At 46.8% G+C, this 26321-nt stretch overlaps 1 protein-coding gene, 1 non-coding gene and 1 pseudogene across 2 annotated transcripts in view; 2 read left to right on the top strand and 1 right to left on the bottom strand.

Annotated features, from left to right (window-relative positions):
- Positions 1–12555: 12555 nt before the first annotated feature.
- Positions 12556–12698, top strand: LOC116885033. The gene has a single exon (XR_004385920.1). It is a non-coding gene; the product is annotated as a small nucleolar RNA SNORA48 (small nucleolar RNA).
- Positions 12699–17618: 4920 nt separating this feature from the next.
- Positions 17619–18435, top strand: LOC116884646 (annotated as a pseudogene).
- Positions 18436–22561: 4126 nt separating this feature from the next.
- Positions 22562–26321, bottom strand: part of Alpk2 (alpha kinase 2) — a 99716-nt gene continuing 95956 nt past the window's right edge. The window contains exon 12 of the mRNA XM_032885508.1: positions 22562–23305. Coding sequence (XP_032741399.1) covers positions 23092–23305 — 214 coding nt within the window. The 3' untranslated portion in view covers positions 22562–23091. The remainder of the gene's footprint in view (positions 23306–26321) is intronic.

The raw sequence follows: 26321 nt of genomic DNA, 5'->3' as shown, positions 1-26321 counted from the left end.
GGCTACTCCCTCAATATGGCCTTTAGAAATTAACTAATCACCATAGATGCCATATCTTCTGCGGGAAGCTAGACCTTAGTGGTTTCCAGAGGGCCTTTCAGGTAGTTTTCCCTCAGGGTGGACTTTGGGCTTTTACCTTATGAATATGTCTGCCAGTCCTGAAGACACACAAAGACCTGGTCTTTCAGAAAGGCGAGGATGCAGGATTACCTCAGGTAGTCAAAGGACATTGGGGGAAAGAACTGAGTCTCCCAAGGGAAGCGAGGGACAGCAGTGGAGCCCATGGACTGCCACAGTTCTTTGTTTCCTAGAGACCAGTTAACTGCAACACTGTCAGCCTTTGGCTTTTACCTAAGAGAAGAAAAATGTGAGGCAATGTGACAAGACCCTCAACTCGAGGCTGCCAGTCACCATCTTTCTCATGAAAGTCCTGACTTGACATCAGATTGCCAGGGAGAATATACAAATGGTTTCTTGTTTTGTATTTAATGCTTAAGGAGGCAGCTTGTCAAAATAGCCCAGAGAGAAAGTAAGACCAACTTGAGACAACACAATGTGTTTGTCCCTGCTGGTGTGTTTGTCCTGACTCCCAGGTGATCAGCTCTACTCAACTCCCCTCCCCTTGGCTTCCCAGAGCTCAGGGAAGTGATTCATACACGGCCACTGGTGAACGAGTGAATAGATAGATCCCAGCTCATCACAAATGACCAAGAGCATGAGATTGGCTCCCTAATATCAGCCAGGAGTCCTGAGTTGAATGGGCTGGGATGTGCAATTTCACTGGTTCACAGGACCGGGTGACTTCTCCAGTTCTAGAAGTCTGAAGTGGTGACATGGGGCGTCTTCTTGTGAGGAAAACACTGGAACGAGTTTAGATCAGGGTCCTGAGAGAAAACGTTCAGTGGCTTCAGCTGCCCACACCAGACCTTGGCCTCCATGTCCACCTGCAGACGGTGTAGACCACGTAGCAGAGGGGCCGTGGAGAAGCTGAACCTTCGGTTTTGCTTAGTGTTTGACCAAAGGTGACTCTGACTTAGTGGACTGAGGTCATGCCCTCTCTTCCCCCCACGATCAATAATTTAATGTGACTTATCAGAAAGAGAAAGAATTGTTTACTTTTAAACCCTGGATCCCATAAAGGGAGAGAGCACAAAGGCCTAAAAGCCACAGACGCTCGGGGCTCTCACGCACGGCTGCCCTTGAACTCTCAGTAGAACTAAGAGGACACAGAGGGCGACATCCTGCTAGCCAGATGAGGGGTCCTGGGCTGAGAGAAGACAAAAGCTGGTGGAGGTAAGTGCCTTCTTCCAGGGCTGCTAGCCTACTGTGGGAGCGAGGCTGTTCTTCATGGCCACACCGAGTAGTGAGAGTGAGCTGCTGACTCGGGTCTTTAAAAGCCTCCACTCAGCTCCTGAACAACATTGGGTATAAGGCGTTCAATATTCGAATTTGTCTGCCATGATTATTCATGTTCAGAAAGCCTGAGCAAAACTGGACACTTTCTGGAAGCCTCTTTATACTCCCTAGACAGAGAGGGGAAGGGTAGAGAGACATAGAAGACTCAGAGGCAGGCTTGTATTTCTATCCTTGGAGTGGCCATGGTAAGCCATTTCCCATTTTAAAATGGCCTGGTTATCAAACTAGGCCTAACTGTTTATTTAAAATGGAGGCTTGTTTGATTGGGACTCCTTCTCTGCGTAGGCTTCACCATGCCTTATTCTTATACTTCAAAGATGCCTGCATCCCAATTGCTCCTCATGTGTGTGTGTGTGTGTCTGTGTGTGTGTCTGTGTGTGTGTCTGTGTGTGTGTGTGTGTGTGTGTCTGTGTGTGTGTCTGTGTGTGTGTGTGTGTGTGTGTGTGTGTGTGTGTGTGTGTCTGTTTCAGTGTGTGTGTGTTGGTGTCTATGTGTGTGTCTGTGTGTGTGTGTCTCTGTGTGTGTCTCTTGTGTATGAGTCTGTGTGTGTGTGTCTCTGTGTGTGTGTATGTCTGTGTGTGACTCTTGTGTATGAGTCTGTGTGTGTCTCTGTGTGTGTGTCTCTGTGTGTGTGTCTCTGTGTGTGTGTGAGTGTGTGTGTGTCTGTGTGTGTGTGTGTGTGTGTGTGTGTGAGTGTGTCTGTGTGTGTGTCTCTGTGTGTGTGTGTCTCTGTGTGTGTCTGTGTGTGTGTCTCTCTGTGTGTGTGTGTGTGTGTGTGTGTCCAACTTGCACTGTCCCCTCAGTGATGCTGGCCACCTGCACAGAGATGAAACTGGTCCCTAGGGTTCCCAAGCCTTGGCAGCTCTTGATTAAGAGTCCATCGAGCTTTTATGCTGAGAACCTGGCTGAGGATTCTCTCTCTACCTCTGGTTGGTGATTAAATGCTGATTTGATTGATGTACAGATAAGGGAACTTTCCAGATTTCCCCCTTCTAAATGGGTTTCCTTGAAAAGAAAAGCAACTTTGTTCCCTGTTGGTAACAAGCACATTCTATTTTAAGAGTTCCGTGTGCTTTCAAAGATGACAAGACTCGGGAAATACGAACTGACTTTCTTTGTCTAGACTGTACTCGCCTAAAACAGTCAAACGGATGCATTTAACACAAGGACTTCACATGACAGTAACTGTGGGTTTGTGATTTAAAAAAAAAAGAAGCATCTCTACTTTTTGCTTTTTAAGAAATCCTTTTGTGTTATGGATGGGTTATTTATTTATTTAATTAATTTTTTATTTTATTTTATTTTATTTTTTTTGGCAGCAAAATGACTCCACGTAGTTCCCAAAGCACTCCTTCTTGGTCCTCTGAAGCTGTCTGCAGGGTGTTCTTCACTCCTTTGAACAAGCTGAGAATACAGAGTCATGATCTCCTGGTACCTGTAATCTACTGTATCTTCCTGGGCTGATGCATCTGAGGCCGGTTAGGGTTTGCCAAGGCCTCCCCCTTAGAGACCACTTGTTCCCACTTACAAACAGAGAGGCCTGGCATTAACAAGGAGCAAACCGAGTTTGACTTGTTTTCATGCCCATGGGGGGCAGATCAATGGGAAAACTCCATTTGGAATTGTCCACAGTCCCTAGAAATGTCTAGAAATCCCATCCTCTTGGGGAAGGCGGGGAAGGACACAGACATTTAGTGTTAATAGGCAGACACTAAGGAACACTACTCCCTCAGCCTCCCTTAGGGTGGTCTCAGGAAATAAGGAAATATTTCAGTCTGCTAAATAGCAAGAGGTTTGTGGGCCTGGGCGCAGGCATGATCCCCATCCTGAAAGGCCTTTCTGAGCTGTGGAAACCCTGCTGGCCTTTGAGGGAGGGGGTGTTCATAGAAAGTACCAGATGTTACCATTTCCCAACCAGCTTATGCACTTCCTATCGGGTATGAGTACTAGTGAAGTTCCCAGTCTTCAGTCTGAAAATTCTAAAGCCCTTTAAAGTCTGAAGAACGAAAACAGACCGTGTGAGTCACCCCCGAGAGTGAGCTACTTTGGCTTTCCTTCTTAGGGATACATTAATTAGAAAAAACATTCGGAAGAACAGGAAAATATTCTGCTGGCTCTCACAGTGCCTGCAGAGGGGTCGACAGAATGTGATCACTTGGTCAAGGAGAGCATAGAAGAAGAAAAACAAACAAACGAACAAACGTTTCAGCAGTGTCTAAAAATTGTTCACAGGGCCCTAATAAATAAGAATTTATTTCTTGGCGTAATATCATAAAGTCGTTATGCTACATAAAAAGATATTTCAGAAATAATTTGCTAGATAAAAAAAAAAGTTGACCTGAAGTCTCTCTCTGTCAGCAAAACAGTTTCACAGTGGCAAATACGTGTGTTCGAGTCAGATTGGTTTTAGCTTCCAAATTTAAGGAAAATGTTGGCAAGAAGGGTTTATTAATTAGGTCACCCAGAAGGGGAAAGGAGGACTTTGAAGTTTTTAAATTCTCATTATTTTTTCTCATTTCAAAAGCACTGTGAAAAAAAATTGTGAAAATTAAGAAATTCAGAGACACAAAGGTAGAAATCAAACAGCAATTCCCTTTCTACCTGGTGGAGAGAGAGCTATTGCACCACGAGTGCTGTACAATTCTCACAGAAAAGGTTCTGAGTCCTATGCACTGTTTTGAAAACCACTCCTTTGTTCGAAATGAAATCTTAATTTGTTTCCAAGTTGACAACAACCAGTTTCCTGCAATGTCAGCGATTGCAAAGTGAGGACCGTGGACCAGGTGAGCGGATGGGCATTTTCCTAATGCTGGGCATTTAAAGCCATGTGCAATTCTTTATTTTAAATAATGTTTCTGTGAATTAGCTTGTCTTTGCTTACTTAGTTACTTAGTGAGTTATTTAGTTATTTTACTTTTTTTTTTTGAGATGCACGCTTGATTCATGACCAGCCGCAGAGGAGAGAGGTTAGAGGAAGTTTGAGTGTGACGTATTGGTTCCCTTCTCTTCCTTCTCCCTTATGTCTTTTGCAGATCAAGCACTGAGAGGTCCTCAACCCCTACAGCACTAATGAATGCCTCACTTCTCCTGGTTGACCTTACAGCATGTGGGAAGGGAATTCTAGAGCCCCACTGAGATGGTCAGGGAATCCCTGGGGGTAAAAAAGAGGTGGGATTTCTGTTCTAGGTCCTTCAGGCAAAGAGGAATGAGCATAGCCTGCCTCTTGGAAGGAGCGGTGGGGAAAGACAGGCCATCTCTCAAACATAACGCACGTAAGCACTCACGCACGCATGCATTCCCCCATCACTGCATGGTCAGCGCGAAGGGTGGGGCTAGGAGTCAACAGGAGCTTCCTGGTTTCATTGATGAATGATTGTCTAATACTCAGCTGAGTGACACTCTTTTCCTGCAGTCTGCCAGGGCCACAGTTTTTATTTTATTATTCTTCGTTCTTAGTAGACAATGATCCTATCAGCACCATAGAAAAGGAAAGGGGAGAGGAGGAGCCAAGGTAGGAGGGATGGGAGGTCACAGAGTGCTGCTCCTGCAGCGTCTGTCTTGAAGGGGTGATTTCACGGTCTGTACGGGAATGCAGGAGAGAAATGCTGGAGGATTCGTTGACACTTGTTAGAGACAGCCAGTTTTACAGCTAAAGCAAATCTTTAGCCAAATGTTAACAACTCAGCTATTCTGGGGATGGGGGTAAGGCAGGAAACTGGCACCCAATCTTCCCTTTTGCCAGCATGTGGGGAAAATAAAGGATTAGGTAAAACTGTTCTCGTTCCTCTCATTCTCCACTGTGAGCAGAGGTTCGAAGAACTGGGAACAAGTAAACCCAGAAGGTGTTTGTTCACACTGCCGTGTTTCCACTACAGGTGAACCTTCCTGCTAGAAAAGGCACTGTTTTCATCTCATTCTTTCTTAGTTGGAGCCCTCATCTGCTGCCTGCCGTTCTACTAAAGAATGGCTGTGCTGGATATGATTTGAAGTTTGAGCACGGTAGGGTGTCGCTGTGTCCAAAGGTTCCACGGAGAGGAGGTTACAGCCTAGCGCGCATAAACACTAATCACAAGCTGGGAGTGGGGGTGTATGTACCCAAGAGGCAGGCGTAGGTGGATCTCTGTGAGTTTGAGGCCAGTTGGGTCAATATAGTGAGTTCAAGGCCAGCCAGGGCTACGGGCTAAGAGACCACTGTCTCAAAGAAAAGAAAAAAGTAGAAAAATCATAATTTTCTTGAGCCAAAGAAGTGATCACATTTGCTAGCGATGGATTGGAAACCATGACGAGATGAGAGATGTTGGGATCTATTTATTACCCAGTGGAATTATTTCCGAGTATGATGTGGTTTGTGCCAAGTGTATGTCTCCTCCCAGAATTCAAGCCTTTTAGGAAACAGACGTAAACAACTTTCCATTCATGTCCATAAGGGTTTGTTCCTCAAGGTAAAAGGCCTTTGTGAACCCTCCTTGTTATGCAAGATCCGGGGCCTCTTTCCTAGCTCCTATTTCAGCATTTGGAGCCACGGAGGAGTCTGTGACAAAGGAGCGTGAAGGGGAGGTTAGCACCCTTGTGCCGACAGACTCTCCTTAGCAGAGCTCTGGAGTGTGACAATGGTGTTTGTGTCCAAAACATCAAACGCCATCATCACACTAAACAGCTACTGCTAGGCAATCCGTCTACTCCGTGCGCGACTTGACGTCTGCCCTCTCAGAGCAAGAAGTTTTGTCTTATGCACTCTCCGTCGTAGGTAAATTATGAATAAAACCTCTCGTGCTCAGAACTGTACATCTGCCTCACGCCTGCCCCTCATATGCTGTTGTGAAATGAATGGTGCTATAGAGGAAAAGACCAGGAAACCCAGCCTTTCCTGTGGGACCCTCCCAGCATTGATGACTTCTGACACCCGATTTTTCCCTAGCAATAGGCCCACAGTCAATTTTGCTCTGGACGCTAGCTAGGCAATTCTTTATTTCTATTCGCTGTTGACACTGCTTATGTGCAGATAGCCCTGGATCCAGCAGGTGGATGGCACAGTCTCAAGCCCCGCTTCAGACGGCTCTCGAATGTCCTAAGTTGCTTGCCGTGTGCTTCTGACTCACCAGGTATACAGAGTTTCCACAACTGCGTACTCGGGTCCAATTCGCTGTTTTGAGAAAACCTGTTGGTCAGCTTATTCCAAAGGATAATTTAAAGGCAGAGAGGGGATATGTGCTCCAAGAAGTGCATGTATTTGGCTACCTAGAAGTTCTATGAAACTGTCCTTCACAGATTTTTACAGGTCCTCCTTTGCATAGGCTTGATTTGGTAGACAGGAAGAATGTGTTGGGACCCCACAAACCTCACCTCCAGCGAGGAGATGATGTACAAAGTGAAGAATGAACCTTGAGTCAGCACCATCTTTGCAGATACTGGGTCAAAAATGTCCAGAGTCTGTCCTTGTGGTTTAATGTTCTTATATATTTAAGCATAGCAAAACTTTGGGGGAAAGGAAACCATAGGACAGTCAATCACCACAAAGCTTTACGCAGAGCTACATAGAATCCCCCTAGCAAAGTAACAAAGCACTTGTGACCTTTACAATGAGTTCTATTGGCTGGTAAAAAGAGCTCAGATCTCGAGCCTAAAGAGGAAGGTTTGGCAATAAGTGTAAGAATAGACTCTGGGTGGAGGACACAAAGTTCTAGTCACTGAGGGGCAATGCTCAGCATCTGGGCCTAAACAATGCTCAGGATATTGGGGGACTCAGGTAGAGGCTGACTCCTAGTAGAATCGCAAAGGATCACTAGGCGGTTTGACCATTTTCAGTCTGGCCTTCCAGGTGACCAGACATTTTTCATTTCCTTCTGAATGAAATGAATGTTTTGTTTTTTTCCTGGGGGAGGGGGGAACAGGCCTGCAGGATTGACCCTGTTTCTCCAATGCTTCCTCAAAGCTGTGCTTCTTACGGTAATATAGTGGGGCGAAAGGGACAGGCAAAAGGTCTAATGGTTAGGCAGCATGCAAGCAATGTTGCCTACTCAGATGTTTCTTTGTGGTCTTAGGGGAGGGACCCCCTGAAATGAGAAGAAATGGTTATCAGACAAGGTAGGTTGGAATTATGAGCCAGGAACCATAGATAAAAATATATGTGCATCTACATACATACATACACACACACATACACACAAAATTAAATCATAATGGTGATAAATTTCCCTATCTTCTCTAAGTCATTAAAATAAAAAAATAAAATAATCTCCCAGAGTACCCAGCAACAAGGCTAATCACCATTCCATTCATTCCATTGAGTTTATGTTAGGAATATGTACGCACAAAAAAAAAAAAAAAAAAAAAAAAAAAAAAAGCTAAAACTAGTTGTCTTCATTAGATTTCTGTTGCTGTGATCAACACCGTGACCAAAAGCAACATAGGGAGGAAAGGATCTATTTGGTTTATGTGTGCTGACTGCAGACCATTGTCGAGGGAAACAGTGTAGGAACTCAAGCAGGGCAGGCCTCTGAAGTCAGAACTGGGACAACGTCCATGGAACAGTGCTGCTCCTGGCTCGCCCCTCCTGGCTTGTTCCAGCTTGCTTTCTGATACACTCCAGGACCACCTGCCCAGGGCTGACGCCCTACTCAGTGCTCTCTGGGCCCTTCACATCAATCATCAATCAAGAAAATGCCCCACAGGCTTGCCTGCAGGCCACTCTGATCAAGGCGGTTTTTCTCAGTTGAGGTTCTTTCTTCTCAGATGACTATAGCTTGTGTCGAGTTTACAACGAAACAAACATATGGGGTTAAGTCTACTCTATGAAAACACAGACTAATGGGCAATACATGAAGACATGGAGGTCCTCTTCTTTCTATTATTAAAAAAGAAACCTGTATGTGACTTAATTGACCTTTCAGACATTCTAGGACACGTCTGATTTGTACTGTCTTTACCAATTATCAGGTTGATTACTGGATTTAGATGCTAGATCTGTCTTACGTTTCACAAATTAGCACCAGAAACCCACGTGTAAACTGTGTGTAAGTTGCCATAGCAAATCAGTTATTTGAAGCCTTTCAAGTTCTGGGATAGTGGTACGGATGGGTGGTCTGGTTTCAAATATATTCTCTGAGAGGCATCTTCAGTAAAAACAAAATCTGTGACTTGCCTGAATGAACTAGTATATGCTTAGTCAAGTTGACGGGGTCAGATCAACCATCAGAAACAAATGCATTCATCCGTCAGTCAGCACTTATCAAATATATACAGAGTAGCTTCCCTGTGCTCTGCACAGCCCTAGGCCTTGAGGGGTACTTTTAAATAAAAAATGTCTGACAATATTTCCAGGAATGAGCAATCCCTGTGTGCAGTCTTATTAGTGTACAGTCCTCATGGCCTCAGTCACCTTAATAAGGAGCCTAGTGAGAAAACTGCCAATGGGTTCTAAGTTCCTCGTTAGAGAGCACCCCAGAAGTACATATCACACATCCAGGATGCACTGCAAAGGCTTTAAGACCATGAGTAGCTTCGTATAAAGGAAAACAAACAAACAAACAACTCACGAAGTAGATTTCTACCTTCTCAGTGTGTTTCCCCCCAACAATTTCTTTTTTTCCTGGCAAGTCAACTGTCAAGAGGAGATCAAACACCCCTCCCCCAACAGAATGACTATCTTGGCAATCTTTCTTGTGTGTCTTTTTATGGAGATAGCATGACCCGAGCAAGTAGTGACCTTTGCCATTGTAGGAATCACTCCCCAGGCACATGGTTTTATTGGACCTTTGCAACACAGGGCAAAGGTGGCCCAGGTTTGGTCCCCTCCCATAGACGGCAAGCTGAGAATGGTGCTTCTGGTGTCGTCTGCCCATTCAACCACAATACATTATGGATCTTATAAATCGAGAGCCCTGCTCTTTAGCCGTCCTCGATATGGTTCCTCCACAAAACCCTGGGCTTCGTGGCTGAGTCCATGTTGAAACTGAGTTAATTAGTATCCTCAACTCTCTGTGGGTCTGCCTCTGGTAAACACTGAAGGGAAAGCCCGACAGAGGATGGGTGTGCAACAATCCCCATGAAGGTTCACAGTACAGAGGAAGTCAAATATTCCAGAACACTCTCGTTGAAGAAAACGAAAGAAAAGGAACATTTATGAGGTAGTTTAAGTGCCCAGACCTGGTGTAGCCGTCTTAGAGACCTCCTCACCGTAGTAAGATGCAGACGAAATTATTCTCAGATTTGAGGGCAATGTCTGTTCTGTTCCATCATGCTGGGGCCCTAATTAGCTGGAATTAACCCAGGAACATAAAGAAGGGCTTTCTGTGTTCTCTTCTACTACTGTGGCTCATTAAATGGCGTATTGTGATTACTGCCTACATCATTCAAAATAAAAGACCCGTTCTTTCCGTAGGTTCCCAAGGGGCACATACAGAAGGCAGAAACATTCATGTGTCTACTTTGTGTCGCTATGTGTGTATGCCCATGTCTGTGTGTGTGCGTGTGCGTGTGCGTATGTTCCCTGGTTGCTCTCCACCTCGTTTTTATGATACAGGGTCTCTCATTGAACCTCAAACCTAGAATTTAGCTAGCCTGGATGGCCAGCAAGTTCCATAATCCAACATGGGATTGTACTGTGTACATCATTGAATCATTATTAGATGATTCACCATCATTAGAATGGTGTACATCCACCATTCTAAATGTGTGTCCTGGGGAGTCAAACTCAGGTCCTCATGCTTGTGAAGCAAGTTCTAGACTGACTGAGCCATCTCCCCAGCCCTGACATTTCCCACTTTAAAGACACTGTTTATACAGTCCTGCTGCCTCAGATCTCTGGTGATAGCATACTTCCCCAGGATCCACTTTCGTCTCCTCCCCTATCCCAAGAAAGCTATGACCAGCAGTTTCCAGGCAACCATTCCTAGGGATGCATACTGACTGACTCCAAGTGCTGTTTGCAAGATGAAAGGGCCCCCTTAGACATGTGTCACTTAAAATCACTCTCAACCTGGGGAGACAACGGGGGATTCAAACAGCCACACCAACCAGCTTCCTTCTCAGCAAACAGGCTACTTGAGTCTTTGCGGGTCACACTAGCGAGGTCTTTCTTTAGTCCGTCTTTCCTTCTCTGCACTGTGTGTTCAGTAGACAAGTCAATCACCACTCAGCGTCTGTCCTGCTTTCATCTAGCTCCAAGGGAGCCACCATTCGACAGTGGCTCCTGCAGACGCTCCTCTGGACCTTTTAAAACCATGTAAAACTTACATTTGCATCCTTCTCAGAGGAGATAAAGGAAGGCTAGAATTAGAAACCAGCTCACTCTTTGTTCTGATGGGGAACTTGAAACCGAGGATTCTAGCATTTATAGCAGCTTTAAAAAACATCCCCACTCCTTAGCTTCATCAGCATGGCTTCTATAGTTACTATGCAGTAGGTATTGTACTGGACTCTGGGGCTATAAAGAACAAGACTGAGTGAGTCCTTTCTCCAGCCTTTCCCATTTAGTAATTGGATGGGCGCCTAAACACATCCATTCCTCACTGTGGTTGGTGCCAACCCAGAGGCACAGACAGGGAGCCAAGAGCTGTGAATTAGATCCTTTATTTCTCCCCAGAGAAAGAGATCTCAAGTCTTTGATGTCATGGTCTGTCTTTGTTGGTGTTGGGAGAGCTTCCTCCTTGTTCACTTTAAAGATTCAGAAGCTAACAGGCCATTGTTCGGGGCTCTGATGTCACATCATCTGACCCTGCTGCTTTTACTCTGCGATTTGCCAGCTTAATGAACCGCTGAGGATCTGCTCAGGGGTTGGAAGACGAGGCTGTATGTTTTTCAGTGACACGAGAAGAATTTTAATTTCCCAGAAGAGCTTGGCAGGATGTGAGCTGCCTGGGTTGACGAGGCACTTACGGAACCAGGTCACTAGGTTTCTCTCCTTCCTGGCTGCCTCTTTCCAGCCACCAAAAGCCTACAGCTAAGTCCCTAGATGAACACCTCACTACCCACCCTGCAGACAGCCATTAGAGCAAACCCACAGCAGACACCACCAGTAGACAGGTGGGGACATCTGCTTTCTTCTCTTTGGTATTGAATTTCCTTCTCTGCTTTGTCCTTAAAAAGGAAAGGGGCCAGACACACAGGAGCTCACAGAGCTGGCTGCTGGTGACTCAATTTAACAGAGAAAGCAGAACTGCTATGTGCACTCTGAAGGAAGCTTATTGTGGCGTGAATTTAATGCGTCCTTGGGATGCTACAGAGGGCGGTACCGATGAGCAGGCAAAATCTGATATTAACCCCCCTTACTCATTGACTCAACTGTCACTCAACTACGTGATCCTACTCGCTACCTGACAGCATTGCAACCGCTGGCCACTGATCATCTGAAGAGGAGATGATCTTTTAGGGTCTGCTTGTGGTCCTCTAGTGAGGTCACAGACAGGGCAGTAGGACCTTGGAAGTGAGTGTGGAAGTGAGTGTGACGCCCCTGGGCTTACGGAGGGGGATAGCATCTGTAGCAAGTGAGAATAAGGCAAGAGTAAGAGTTGGGATGCAGCTGTTGCTAGTGCTTGTCCATGGTGCTCAAAGCCCGACCGACTCCCAGCACTGTGCTTATGCCTGCAAGCCCAGTGCTTGGGTGTAGAGATGGGAGGATTTCAAACTCAAGGTCATCTTTGACTTCATAAGGGGTTCAAGGCCATCTTGGATTACATGAGACATAGGGGGGTAGGAAAGACAAGAGTAGGGCATCCAACCCTTCTGTTGCTCTCCAAGTCATTCAGGGACCATAGCCAGGGAAACCTCAGTTTTCACTTTGGTAGAGGTTAAATTACCTTCAGGTTTCTAAAGCATTCCCTAAGATTCCCCCAAGAAAACCACTGAAGTATAACTCTGGAATTTATGAGGAGGGTAGGAGGGGGTAGGAAACTTCTCTCTTAAAATGCAGCTGCACTCCCACAGAAAAGAGTTTATTTAATTTAAAAAAGTATTTGGTTCTATTATGCAAATGACTTAGGATAGTAGTAGTAGTAGTAGTAGTACTAGTAGTACTAGTAGTACTAGTAGTATAAGAAAGAGGTATGGGTCTCAGGGTCAAGCCCATTATTAGAAAAGGGTTATTCCCTCCACCCTTTCATTCTATCACCCCACACCTCCTCCAGCCCTAGACCCCCAACCCCTCCCAGCAATGGGCAAAGCAGTACCTTGTTAATGGTGTTGTTCTTCTGTCAGTCAGGGGCAGAGCAGATGGCAGTCCTTTGTTCATCCTAGCTTGGTGCCTGGCTTGGTGGCCACAGCTGTCTTATGCCTGGGACTCATAAAAAAATCAGATAAATCCAGGTGGCACAGCACAGTACAGGAGGAGGAAGACAGAGAACGGCAGACCACCATGTCACCCACAGATCCGCCCTCCAGCACACGGCAGCAGGCAGGCCATTGACACCTGCTTGCCACCACACAGCATGGATGGAGGATGTCACCCAGGGGACTGCCAGCTGCATGACCAGCCTGCATCTGGGGCCACCACAGTGTGTGATAGTCAGATGGGAGAGAAAGGGAGATGGAGCAGCTTGAGCATTATGGAGAGAGACTCACGGCTATGGTCTCCATGTCTGTGGCCCATATTATGATTAGAGAACATGGGGCTGTCCCTGGTTGTTGAAGCTGTATGGGACCATGTGGACATCCAAGGGCTATGCTTAACTGGCCACACCCCTCACTGTATACAGTTCTCTGGAGAGCTGTCCTATCTCTCACCAACTCAGCACTTAGGAGAGAAGCCCTGCACCTTGCTATCTGCTACCCCTTTCCCCACTCATGCCCCTTGCTATCTGATAGTCGGGAAAATTGACCCTGGGGTCATGAGAGCTGGTGAGCTGACCCTACCCCTTCCTGCGCTGGCTGTAGCACTTGGGAGAACAGGCCCTGCACCTTACCTGGAGCTGGCCCTGATGGCAAAGGCATGGATAAGACAGCCCTGAGGGTGGGAGAGTGGGAGAGCTGGCCCAGCCTCCTGCCAATGGTGGTATTGGGTAGCTTAGACAGAGCAGTGCTCACCCTGGTGGTGTGGATAAGGGAGAGTCAACCGGCTTTCCAGCGCAGCTACCACCCAGACCCAGATCCAGGGCTCTGAATTGGCTCACCCCCAAATCTATGTTATCTGTGAATGGCTGGGATGTATGAAAGGGGCTGTGTTGCTCTTCCAAAGCTGCAGGATCTCCATGACACAGGACAGCAACAGGGTAACTCCATGGAAGGAGTCCCAACGAGGATCCAATACTGATGGTGTTGCAGAAGCCAGAGATCTTAAACCAGGCCAATGACTCATTGTAATGAACATTTGGAAGGGAAGATGTGTGGACAGAGGGACATACTGTGGGATACACTGTGACACACTACAGCTTCCACAAGATATTTTCTATGTTTTGCTTGTTGTTGTTGTTGGTGGTGGTAGTTATAATAATGGCGGTGGTGGTGGTGGTGGTGGTGGTGGTGGTGGTGGTGGTGGTGGTGGTGGTGGTGTGTGTGTGTGGTAGGGGGTGGTTGCAAGGGCAAAGGGTAGATATGAGGGGGTGGGGAAATGAAAGGAACTGGGTGCATGATGTGAAATTTACAAAGAATCAATAAAAAGAAAATAAAAGAAAAGATGAAGAAAGAAAGAAGTAAGCAAGCAAGAAAGAAAGGAAGAAAGAAAGAAAGAAAGAAAGGAAGAGAAGAGTTATGTATGTAGCTTAAAACAAACAGGATCCCATGCTGCGAACCTGTTCCCTATACTTGCCTGCCTCATGGTAGCACACAGAGACTTTTGATTTCACAAGCCAGGTATGTAGCTGGGTGGCCAAGCGCTTGCTTAGCATATCTGACACCCTGAGTTTGATTCTCAGCATGACAACAAAAGGAATTTTAATTTCTCTATGGAGCTGGGTAAAATGCCTTCAAAGTCTGATCTCACTGGTGCCTTTTCTTCCTATCTTGTTTTAAAGCAGAAAAAGAAAACGTTCTGAACCGGGCGGAGGAGCTTTGGCCCACGAAAATTTGAGCCTAGGGTGGCACTTAGGATGCTGGCCCCTAGTGGCAGAGTGGGTCCCTGCTCGTCATAGCCGCTGTGGCTGGATGGGATGTCAGGCTCGCTAAGGAAGAGATTGCCTTTGAGCCTCCCTTGGCAGCAGAATCGTCCTAATTTTGATAAAGTACATTTTCAAAAGCCTGGGAGAGAGATGGAAAAGAATGTGGGAGATTGTTCCATGGAGTGCCTGTTGACCCATTAAATACGGCAGACAAGAGCTAATCTTGTTCTACACACAACAAAGCTCTGCGTTTCCTTTTTCTGGCACAGTGGGGCCAGGCAATAGCTAATGAAATACCTTCCCGTTTCTTAGGGCTGCCTGTCTCTGCCATCGCTCATCCTGCCCTGCATCTCTGCTTGGCCTCACACTGAGCTGGATACAAAAGTGGGTTCTTTCCTGCTTACTTGGATGTGCCAGCTACTGGACTCCCGGCCTGGCGTCTAATAGTTGCTGAGGTTTTTCCAGTGTCTCCTATGCAGGAACTCGGTGCATCTCAGACTGGGCCGTTTGCCAGAAATTAGAATGAATGATGCTCCTGGTATCATTTGGTACAGAAAGGGCAGCTTTGTGTCTCCCAAGACTTCCTTCTAAATAGCCACCTAAAGGTACTGACCGTGTGCTGCGGAATTTCGTTTGCAAGAAGAAAACTTCTTTCTTGGAGGCCCTCAAGGAGGGTGTTTTTAAAGCAATATTTCTCGGTCCACTATTATATCCAAGGTAATGGGCTTGGGCAAGTGTTTTGTAAGGGGTCTTGTGGCAAACTAGAACCCTTGGTGTTGTGCTCGATTCCAAAAGTGGGAGTGGCAAAGCAAACAAAACCACCCTTGGGTCCCAGATTTGGGATGGGCAGGGAGAGGGCACAGGAGAGAAGTCAGGGAAGAAAGGAAAGAAAGGAAAGAAAACTCATGCACAGTATCTGTTTCCCCTAGCTGCACTGGCACTGCCTGAGAGCTGGTTGAAGATAAAAATCAGCTAGCCCAGCAGCCCCATGAGATAAGAAGAGAAGGTAAAGCCAGCGGCAGATGGCTTTATCGGCGAGCCTGGATACAGACCCAGGCTGGGAACCTCAGGGCTGTAAGTGGGTCCACAGAGGCTCTCATTAGTGTTTAATGAAGGGATCAGTCAATTAGTCTGCTCTGCCTCAGAGTATACTGCAGTGAGGGTGTCCTTAGATGTCTGCAAATTAGAATCATAGGGAGAGCTTCTAGAAATCTCCATGCCCTGACGATGCCCCAGATCACTCACAAGAGGCACACTGGGGACATAGTGAAGTATACTTGTTATCTTGATGTACAGCCAGGACCAAGCTTGGCCCTCTGCTTTGACCTGATTGGAGAACTTTACTTATAAAGTAAAGCATTTTAAGCATAAGTACATAAAAAAAACAGGGGATTTAGATAAAATGGAGCATTGATGGTTCTCCTATAATAAAAGCCTAGAGACAGAGCTAGGGGCATGAGGCAGAGAAGGCAAACAAGCGATAGGGCAAGCAAGACCACACTCTTATTTTTCTCCTTTGTCTCCAGTTGACGTGGTTCATTCTAGTTCATTCTAGTTCATTCTTGTTCATTCTGGCTGCTGTAACAACACAACATGAACTAGGTGGCTTTATTGATCACAGACAGTTATTTTTTCACAGGCTTGCTGACCGGTCTAAGATCAGGCAAGGCACCAGAGAGTTCGGAGTCTGGAGAGGGCCCACTTTTGGTTCATAGAGAGGACCTTCTCAGTGTAGTTGTCTACCGTGTCAGCGATGGGGTCTCTCCAGGGTTTCTTTTGTGAGGAAGCTAATCCCATGCTTTAAGGCCCTACCCTTTGGACACAATGATCTTCCCAAGTCTACTTCCTAACAAAACACCTTAAGACTTAGGATCTTAACGCCAACCATGCTGGATTAAGGCCCACCCTAATGACCCCAGAGGCCACTGAGGGACCTTGGGGGACACAAGCCTTCTTTGTATGGTGCTAGACTCTGACTCCCTAGGACATGCCTCTCTAGACCCAGTATCTCTTCCTGGTTTCCCGTTGCCCTGTCTTGTTTTGCCCAGAGGTGTGTCACATGGTAAAGAAGCCTCACGTGGCGAGGTGCCCTCTTTTCTATGCCTTTCCCTTCCTGCTGTCTAAGTAAACTCTGTACCCTCCAAAGGTTCTCTAGGTCAACCATGGTCAAGCTAAGCCTTCAGTTCCTCTAGAAGTGAGCCCATTTCCCTGACCTATTAGTCAAGGCTGAATCTTGAACCCTTCAGAATTCTGTTCCTCTTTTCTCTTTACTCTGGGATACACGCCCTGTGTGGTTATTGTTACTCGAGAATGTGTTGACTTTTGCTGCCTAAGGCTGGCTTTAAGAGTATCCGCAGGTAGGGTGCCTGCCTTTGTTTTCCTCCTTCTTTGACCTTCTGCTCAAAATGCACCTCTTTCAGAAAGATGGGAGAAAAAAGAGGAGCAGGAAATTGGGCTACTAAGCAAAGCTTCCCTTCCCTGAAAGCAGCAATGACGGTGATGCCCCCAGCCCTGCCACCATTCCGTGGGACTTTCTTGGTGCTTCAGGTGAGTTTGGGGCACATAAAGAAAAATAATGAAAACATCACTTGGCTAGAGCCTGGGTTTGGGGAGGCAGGGGGCTAATGCAAAGTGTTCTGCAGCATGGGAGCAATGGAACAGTGTACCTTAAAGACTGAACCTTGAGAAAATGACCACAGGAATCCATTATACGACACTTCGTCTCTTCTTGAATGTTAACACCAGTGAAAATGCAGTTAATACGGTTTCAAGTCACTTGGGCAATTTTTTAGCACACTGTTTTCTCCCAGCGAATGGTAAGATGAATGAATGAGATCCAGATAGTTGTGGCCTTATTGTTCTTGCTCAAGCTAAAAAGTGTTTGAAAAAAGCTAATGGTTATGGTGATGATTTGGGCTTTTGGAACGCCATCCTGTCATTTTTTTTTTTTTTATGTATGTGAATTGCTATTCAAATCCCTGCGAGACAGCTATGGTTATATCCATTTGTTAGATGGGATTCAGAAAGATTCGGTAACTTTAAATTCACACAGCTAGAACTGTTAAAGATGGAGCCTGGAACCCTAGCTCACTCAGAACTGTGACATTTTCTGTGTGTCTACCTTAGGGTTTTACAAAAGATTTGGGCGCATGCCCCTTCCTTTCTAGCCTCGGACCCTGCAGCCGCCGCGATGTTGATTCCCAAGAAGAACCGGATCGCCATCTATGAACTCCTTTTTAAGGAAGGGGTGATGGTTGCCATAAAAGACGTCCACATGCCCAAACACCCCGAGCTGGCAGACAAGAACGTGCCCAACCTTCACGTCACGAAGGCCATGCAGTCTCTCAAGTCTCGAAGCTACGTGAAGGAGCAGTTTGCTTGGAGACATTTCTACTGGTACCTCACGAATGAGGGCATCCAGTACCTCCGAGATTACCTGCACCTACCTCCGGAGATCGTGCCCGCCACCCTGCGCCGCAGCCATCCCGAGACGGGCAGGCCTCAGCCCAAAGGTGCAGAGGGTGAGCGGCCTTCGAGATTCACAAGAGGGGGTGCAGACAGAGACACCTACAGAAGGAGCGCTGTGCCCCCTGGAGCTGACAAGAGAGCGAGGCTGGGGCTGGCTCAGCAACGGAGTTCCAGTTTAGAGGGGGCTTCGGTCGTGGACGCGGTCAGCCACCTCAGTGAGGTTGGAGATTATGTTGTGTTGAATAAACTTTAAAGAAAACAAAAAGATTTGACTCTAATGATCCCATGTGCAGAATGAAGGAGAGCTGGGGGCTTTCATTCTTCCAAGGGACCTGGGAAAGGAGGCTGCTTCACCCCATCAGAAAGCTCCAGCATATGAGAGACAGGGATATTCATGCAAAGAGTCAGCGTCTACAAAAGGGTCCTCCACTTGAGGTGGCTCCTGGGATTAGGGTACATCTTGGTAAACCAGGATGGGGGAAACCTTGGAGGAAAGAGGCAATTAAAAAATAAATAAAATCAATAGGTTGTCTCATGTTGATAAAGGAATTTTACCTAAGGCACTGTTGGACAGAGGAGACAGGGAGGGGGCTTGGGTTTTAAAGAGAATGACCAGAGAAGTGGTGGCCTGTGACCAAGATATGTCCAGACCAAAGGAATAGAAGATGCAGAGGACCCAAGACAGAAGTGTTCAGAGAACAAGACCAGTGTCACAGAAGACAATGAAAGAAGCCCTGTGGCCCGCACAGTGAGTTTGCCTTCTGTCTGAGGGAGGACAAGTACATCTTGTCACTGGTTTCCTCGGGATCAGCTACAGGATTCTGGTACAATTGTATTGGCAGTTAGGGTCTGAGAACAGTTTCGTTTCGTTTTGTTTTTCCACCAGAATGCTGAAGGCACACTGGGGGGTGAAAGGCGGGGTCTGGGGTTCCTAGACTGAATGGTGACAGGACTGTGTGGTCATCACTCTGGCCCCTGGGATTTGGGGGCAGCTGTGCCACAGATGGCAAGCCATACGATCTCAGCTTTTGAGGAAAAATTTCCCTAACACCCCTAAAAAAGGACTCTGGGTACCAAATGATGATCTCACTTTGAAAATGCTCAGAACTAAAGGTGTAAGTGAGTTCCATCTGAACCAGGGGCCATTTCTATGAGAACCAGGTACCATTTCTATGGAAACCAGGGACCATTTCTATGGGAACCAGGGACCATTTCTATGGGAACCAGGGATCACTCCTGTGAGCCAGATTCCAACTACCAGGCTAGCTAGCAAGGAGGTGGCACTGGAGTGGGGGTGGGGCTTGGGACGCCATCTTTTTTTTCTTAGACCTGGGCATCTGACCTGAATAAAGTGCCCAGAAGTGATACAGATGTGCAAGACTGACGTCACCTTTGTATGTGGAATCCCTGGGTTTAGAATCCTAACCCTAGAACCTCAAAACGTGCTATTATTCAAAGAGTCTTTTACCAGGTTAAAAATGAGGTCATTGGGGGTGGGCCTTAACCCAATATGTTTGGTGTCTGTATGTGCCAAGGTGCAGTTCGGAAACAGAGGGAGAACAGTTATGAGCACTGGGGACCGTGCTGCCATTAGCCAAGGGTCTTCTGGAAGCAAGAAAGACGTCTGAAGCAGACATTTCCTTTGTACCTTCAGAGACAGACAGCTCCACCAACCTGGAGAAGCAGAATTCCCAGCTTCCAGAATGGAGACTTGGTTTGTTTGCATTGCCTCCTAATAGTTGTGGTGTCCTTGCTATGCCTGGCTGAGCTCTATAAAGAAGACAAGCACCAAAGGGGATCCTGAAGGCAGCTTACTGCAAGCCACCATGGTAGCATCCGATGGAGACGAAGAAAAAGAGAGGACATGATGGGCTGAGAGGAGACAGAGCTCACACACCTATAGAAGCCAGCAGGCTGGCCTTTGACAGGATTTGAGGCGTGCCTTTCCAAAAGGAGTCTCTGAAAGCCACAGCATCACAACTATAAACCCCAGTTTTTACAGAGAAGTAGGAGAATCAGGGGTTCAAGGTCACTGCCCACTGTGCAGCAAGTTCAAGGCCAGCCCAGGCTAAATGACAGCCTGTCTCAAAACAAAGGGAAAGTAAAAAATAAATAAATAAATAAATAAATAAATAAATAAATAAATAAAAAGTCTCTGTGGTGATGCTCTCCCTTTGGGATATTTTGGGTGTCGTGAAAAACAGAATTTTTTGGAAGATCTTGATTAATTGGTATGATTAGTGTTAACATTTACGAGTGGCATTGAAGGGGTCTCATCCCATGGCTGGAACTGGCTGCCATTTTGCCTGCCAGCTTTAATCTTAGAACAAGCAGATCTGCCAAGTGACAAGGGTGTAAGACTGAGAGAGCCTCTTTGGGCGCCTCTTTTTGGTTTTTTTTTTTAAACTAGTTAAGCCAATGCTGCAGCTGTCGGTCTGTGTAGGCGAAAACACTGCTCTGTTCCCTTTGGCACACATGGTCCAATGGAGCAGAAAGTACACAGAGAAAGCAAACCAGAACGAGGTGGCTGACAAGTTTCTCCCCTCTGCATCCAGTTGAACACAGGCCCACCCCCCACACACACACACAAAATGCAATGTGTGCTTAGAAAAGAGAGGACTGTATAATTACAAAATAATTGGTACTTTTTCGGGCATCCTTTTTAATCAGATTCTATTGAAACCTTTCGCTATGGTGAAGCTCATCAGAGGCATGTCTGGGAGGCACAGGGACAACAGATAACAGGAAACACAGGCTGGCTGTGTCTGAGAGCTCAGGGTCAGACCTCTCCAGGATATGGCACCCACTGGCAAGAAGTCTTCAATCCCCAACCAGTCTCATTAGTGAGGAGCCTGCTGTTGGAAATGCGGGCCTGTTTTCATAACACTTTCATCTGTGTGATATGCCCATCACAGAACTCCATGGTCGAGCCTTTTAGGAAGCTAAGCCAGATCTGTGTGTGATCACTGTCAGCCCCACCCCCACTCCCCGGGCTCTCTAGACCTCCCTACAATGATGGCTGAGTGAGAGTGAGCACTTGGGTATTTATAGTCCTCCCGAGGTTGCGTTATGGGAGAATCGACAGCAACTGACTTGTTGCAAACCGAACTAAAATGACACCATTAGGGCTGGTATTGTGAGACCCAGGAGCCATGCCTTGGTGGAAGAAAACCTTCGGCATGGTGGCCCTGTTGTTTGTGCAAGGAAAATAGCACCTGATAGAAGACTGGGTGGCCATGTAGCCACACTGGGCCATCTCTAAGAGCCTTGGCTGTAGAGTTCTTTCTGTTTCTAGGCCTCCAAATAATTGCAAACTGGTAAAAAAAAAAAAATCTATCACACTGTAATAAATAACCTAGGCATTTTGGAAACAAAAACCTAAGCATCCATGAAAGAGAGCAGGGATGGCTCCACCAAGAAACCAGCTCTCACCTCAAGATTTGATGCAGACAGACAGAAGGCTTACATATGATTGAAGCTTCACATATCAAGCCTTTCTATGCTGTCTTAAACACGTATTTTGATATCATTTTTATAATAACAAGTTATTATCCAAGAAGGAATAAGGACCTGTCAAGAGGGCTGCACCCACACTTACACACACACAGATGAAAGATGAGAGATAGTGAGTGATGGGTAGACAAACAGGATGTGTGTGTGTGCGTGTGTGTGTGTGTGTGTGTGTGTGTGTGTGAGTTATCATATCTGAATGGTAGATTTTATAGATATCAGATAAATTATAGATGACCAATTTATATAGATAATAGAGATTACATGTGGTAGATAACCAGAGATAGACAGACAGATGGATGATAGATGATAGATAGATAGATAGATAGATAGATCCTATCATTATGTCCTGTACCTTTTAGCTATTATGATCCTTCTAGAGTGTTACTGTTTAATACTCATCTCTAAAATCTCTGTGACACAAGTTATCCCACAGTCTCCCTTATATGCGGGCAGGGGAGGAGACAATGTTATCATCAAAGTCAGGAGAGCCACCTCAAAAGAAAGATTATAACTACAGAATGCTTTAAAAAAAGATGGGACCTTGAGTGACAAACACTTTCTCCTTCAATGTGTTCCTTTTCCCATCAAAAATCCAATGTATAGGAGAAGGGGTTTACCTCACATTGTTTGGTTGCTCTTGTCAAACACTCTCCGGCTAAGCTAGAACCCCTGCCCAGCTCACCAAGTTACTCAGGCTGACCCTCTTGCTTCAGCCTCCCTGGTAGCCAGGATGATGGGCCTCTGCCACCAGACCAGCAGGGAACAGGGTTTTACATAGCAAGGAACAGGATTTCAAAGCTAAAGAAGCCAGGAGTGTTCTACTGAAAGCCAGCCAGTCCCTCTGGCACAGCAACATGGCTTCTGCTCTTCCCAGGGTACAACAGGGAAGGAGGAAGACCTACAGGAGAGCCATAAGGAGCAAGGGAGGGCAGGACCCCTGCTGTTGTTGCAGCCTACCTCACTAGACTGCATCTAGAACATGACGGAACCCCAGTTGTAAGATGAGAAAACACGGGTGCACACACTGTGCACTCCAGTCAACCTGTTGGGAAACTTCTAAATTACAAAACCTTGGAGGAGTGGGAAAGGACAGATTCCAACAAGCATGAGGCTATGAAGGCACAAGCACTTTAGCCTTTTTGCTTAAATATGAATTTAATGAAACAGAACAGGTGCCGGGCTGTGTGGGTAGTGCCGGGAAATGGCCTCACATCTGGAAAGCCACCTTCAGCAACAGTAGCATAGGTGACACTGATACGACAACTTGACATTTGTAATTGCAGAAACGTCCAGACATCCCAAGGTGAGGAGTGATGGCGGGAAGGATTGACGGTGGCCAGCTGCAAGGCGGCGTGGAACTCTTGTCAACAAACCATGTGCAACACACAAATAGACACATGGTGAGAGGGGGTGGGGCAGACTCGCTAGCTGTGTACACAAACAGTGGGCTGTCTTTGAGACAATCAATGGAAGTGCTGAGACTCCCCACAGGGCTAGTCAGAAAGATCCACGCCATCCTCATTTCAGCAGACAGCAAGTGATAGTGAGCGGAAGAGGACTGGGGCTCTGCAGGCTGCAGCTCGCGTCCCTGCGTATTGGCCAATGTCCACTTGCAAGCCTGTGTGTTGCTGGCTGGTGGTCACTGGTGGCCAAGGGATGAGGGATGCTAGGTTTTCTTTTCCGTGGGCGTCCCGGACTCAGGCGCCTTCACTGGCGAGGAGTTTGAAGGAGCTCTGCCTTTCCCGAGGATTTTCTTGGGTTTCTGGCTGTTGTTTTGAAGGGATTTCAGCCCCAGCATTTTACAGTACTTGTTACACTGGTGCAGCGCTCTAAACTGATCAATGAAGGTCATGGAGCAGTTGCCCTTAAATCCTTTGTACCTGAAAGAAGGTGTGGAAAGAAGTTATTTTTTTAAAGAATCGCCTTACCAGTTTCAAGATAAACATTCAAAAGAGAAACTAACACAGTACATGGAAGATACATTTTTGGTAAGAACGGTCACATGGTTGACAATGAGAAAGGAAAAAGAGGAGTGTAGAATTCAATTAAAACAAAGAGTCATTGGCAGACACGGTTTAGACAAATTTCCTCTCAGCCATTAATAATGAGTGTGGTTTGAGTCTGAAAGGTCTCCCATGGGCTTATGTTTGGAATGTTTGGTCCTCCTCTGACTGAGCCATTTTAGGATGCTCTGGAGACTTTGGGAGGTGGGGCCTAGCAGGTGGAAGTAGGTCACTGCAAGCTGGGGAGATGGTCCTTCGTGGGTGTGTTATCCCTTCCCACTCCCCGTCTTCCTCTGCTTCCTTGTCGGCCATGATGTGAACAGCCTCTGACGCACTCCAGCTTCCCTGATCGGAATTGCTCTGATATTTCCCTTCCCGTCAGGATGGAAACTCAGAAACTGTGAGCCAAAATAAAGCTCTGTCCCCTGTTCTTGTTGGGTATTTTATTGCAGTGACATGAAAAACGATTAATAAACCTCCCTATCCCATTCACAGAACTTTGGGACTAGGATGAATTCCTTAGCATAGGCCCTTTTGTTTGTAATTGAAAGAATTCAGTCTGAGAGACGGAAGGCCCAAGGGAGCAAAGCTGGGTGATGCAAAGGCAGGTCTCTGGCTCCTCCTCAGAGGACCAATCTCCCTCCTACCTGTCCTCAGGAGGAGCCTGGGTTTTTGTCTTCAGCTGGCTGTAGGAAGAGCCAGCCGATGCCTTTCCCGGGAGGACTCTCAGGAGCTTTATTTAGGGTTAGGACAATTAGGACTTGAACTGTGAGTGACTATGGTTTCCCATGCTAAGCATGGCAGGTCAGCGTGCCCCTCAAATGGCACAAGCACGGACCCCAAAGTGTCCCTGTCTGCTGTAGATGAGTAAGATTCATCAAAAAAGTCGCTTGTAAGATTGGGGATGTAGCTCAGTGGTAGAGCACTCGCCTAGCATGCGTGAACCCTAATTTCAATGTCTAGGACTACAAGGGAAAAAGGAAGCCACTGACCAGAGGCTGCCTTGACAGTGCTCTGGACTGGGGTTGTGACCTAGTCAGTAAGATACCCGCCACATAAGCATGAGGATGTGAGTTCAGATCCGCACAACTATGTAACTTTCCACATGGCAGCACACATCTGTAAGTGCTGGGAGGTGGGATGAAGTTAGATGGATCCCCAGAGCTTGCTGGGCAGTCAGTTTACCTAACCAGGAAGCACCAGGTTCAGTGAGAGACCCTGTCTCAAAATATGAGGTGAATAGAGCACACCAGACATCAACCTCTGGCTTCTGCCCACATGCACACGTACACACACCTATACAAACATACATACACAGACATTATAGAAACATGTATACACACAAAAGGGAAGGAAAGAACATGGTCACAGGCTCTTCTGGGCTCTGGGTAGGAAGGTACACCCTTTGATACTAAGTTTGCAGCTAGAAAAATGAGCCTGCAGATCTTTCACTAAGCCACCCCCAGAACTCCTAGTTCCACGTGCTTACTCAAGTTTCCACTCCTTAGAAGTATTGCTGACCCAAGAAGAATGCATTCAGCAGCCATGAATGTCCCCCATGGTTGGCATCTCCTTGAGATGTCCCCTAGTCCTCCCTCTCACTACACATGAGCTCATTCGATTGCTGCTTGAGTGTCCCAGTTCACGGCTTGGAAGTTACTTGAATCTCCACAACTAAGGGCTTGGAATGCACACCTGCTATGCAGTCCGCCTGGCATCCACGCGTCCCCTTCCCACGGGCACAGTCTGTGCATTGTCACAAGAACGCCCCGTGCAAAAGGTCGGCGCTCTGCTTTAGATAAGAAATGTTCTTCCAAGAGACTCAAACTCTAAATGACTGGTCCCCAGTTGGTGGGGACGCTTTGGGAAGTTTTGGAAACTTGAGAGGAAGTTGGTACCTAAGTGAAGGAAGTAGTTCGTGGTGGTAGGTCCTTGAGCTCTTTTCCCTCCCTGGTCCCTTCCCATCCATTCCTCCCTTTCCTGTCCAATAGGAAAGGAAGAGGCTCTTCTACTGCACCGTCTACCATCGTGCTGTTCTGGTCGAGCAGCTATGGGCTGAATGCTCTGGAACTTTGAGCCAAATAATTTATTTTCTTCCTTAAGTTGTTTTAGGCAGGTGTTTTGTCAAACCAATAGGAAAAGCAATGGGTGTAATAGGTCGGGCCATCTCCTGCTTAGCATTTCATTGCTGTGACGGTGAAGTCGAAACCCCTTACCCTGTTTCTGGCCTTGCTGCTGGCCATGTCCCTAGCCCCCTGACCTGTCACCTTTAGGAAAAGCCACACGTTACCTTCCAATAGTTTGCTCAGGTAAACCCTCTATATCAGTGGTTTACAACCTGTGGGTCACGACCCCTTTGGGGGCTTGCATGTGAGGTATCCTGCATATCAGATGTTTACATTATGATGCATAACAGTGGAAAGGATGTTATGTGGGGAGGGGGGCTCACACCATGAGGAATGGTATAGAACGGTCTCAGCATTGGGAAGGCTGAGAACGGCTGCTCTGTATGGCATGCCCCGCCTCCCTTCTCCCACTCGGTCCTGCTCATCTCTGTCCTCACCTCTTTGTATTTCTCCCAGGGCATGCATATGTAGACACAATAAGAAACTAGAGTTTATCTGGCTGTGGATAGGGTGTCACACACAGGCATGGTAAAAGCAGCCTTGTACAGCCTGGGACATGTTTCTCAGCCTCCCCCCTGCCCCCCAAGCTCTGCAAGTTCAGGGCGGAGGGCAGGGTCCCTGGAACCTATGAGCTTTTCCCACCGTGAGAGGATGAATCCCTCCACACTTGTCTCTGTATCTTCCTGAGGACCAGAGACACATTTAGAATTAGGAGTCTATATCCATGTCTCTCCACAGGTGTCAACCCTCCCAAGGCAATGCTTTGT

This window comes from Rattus rattus, chromosome 15, assembly GCF_011064425.1.
Source record: "Rattus rattus isolate New Zealand chromosome 15, Rrattus_CSIRO_v1, whole genome shotgun sequence".
NCBI classification, from domain to species: domain Eukaryota; kingdom Metazoa; phylum Chordata; class Mammalia; order Rodentia; family Muridae; genus Rattus; species Rattus rattus.
This window is presented reverse-complemented; position numbering and strand designations above follow the sequence as displayed.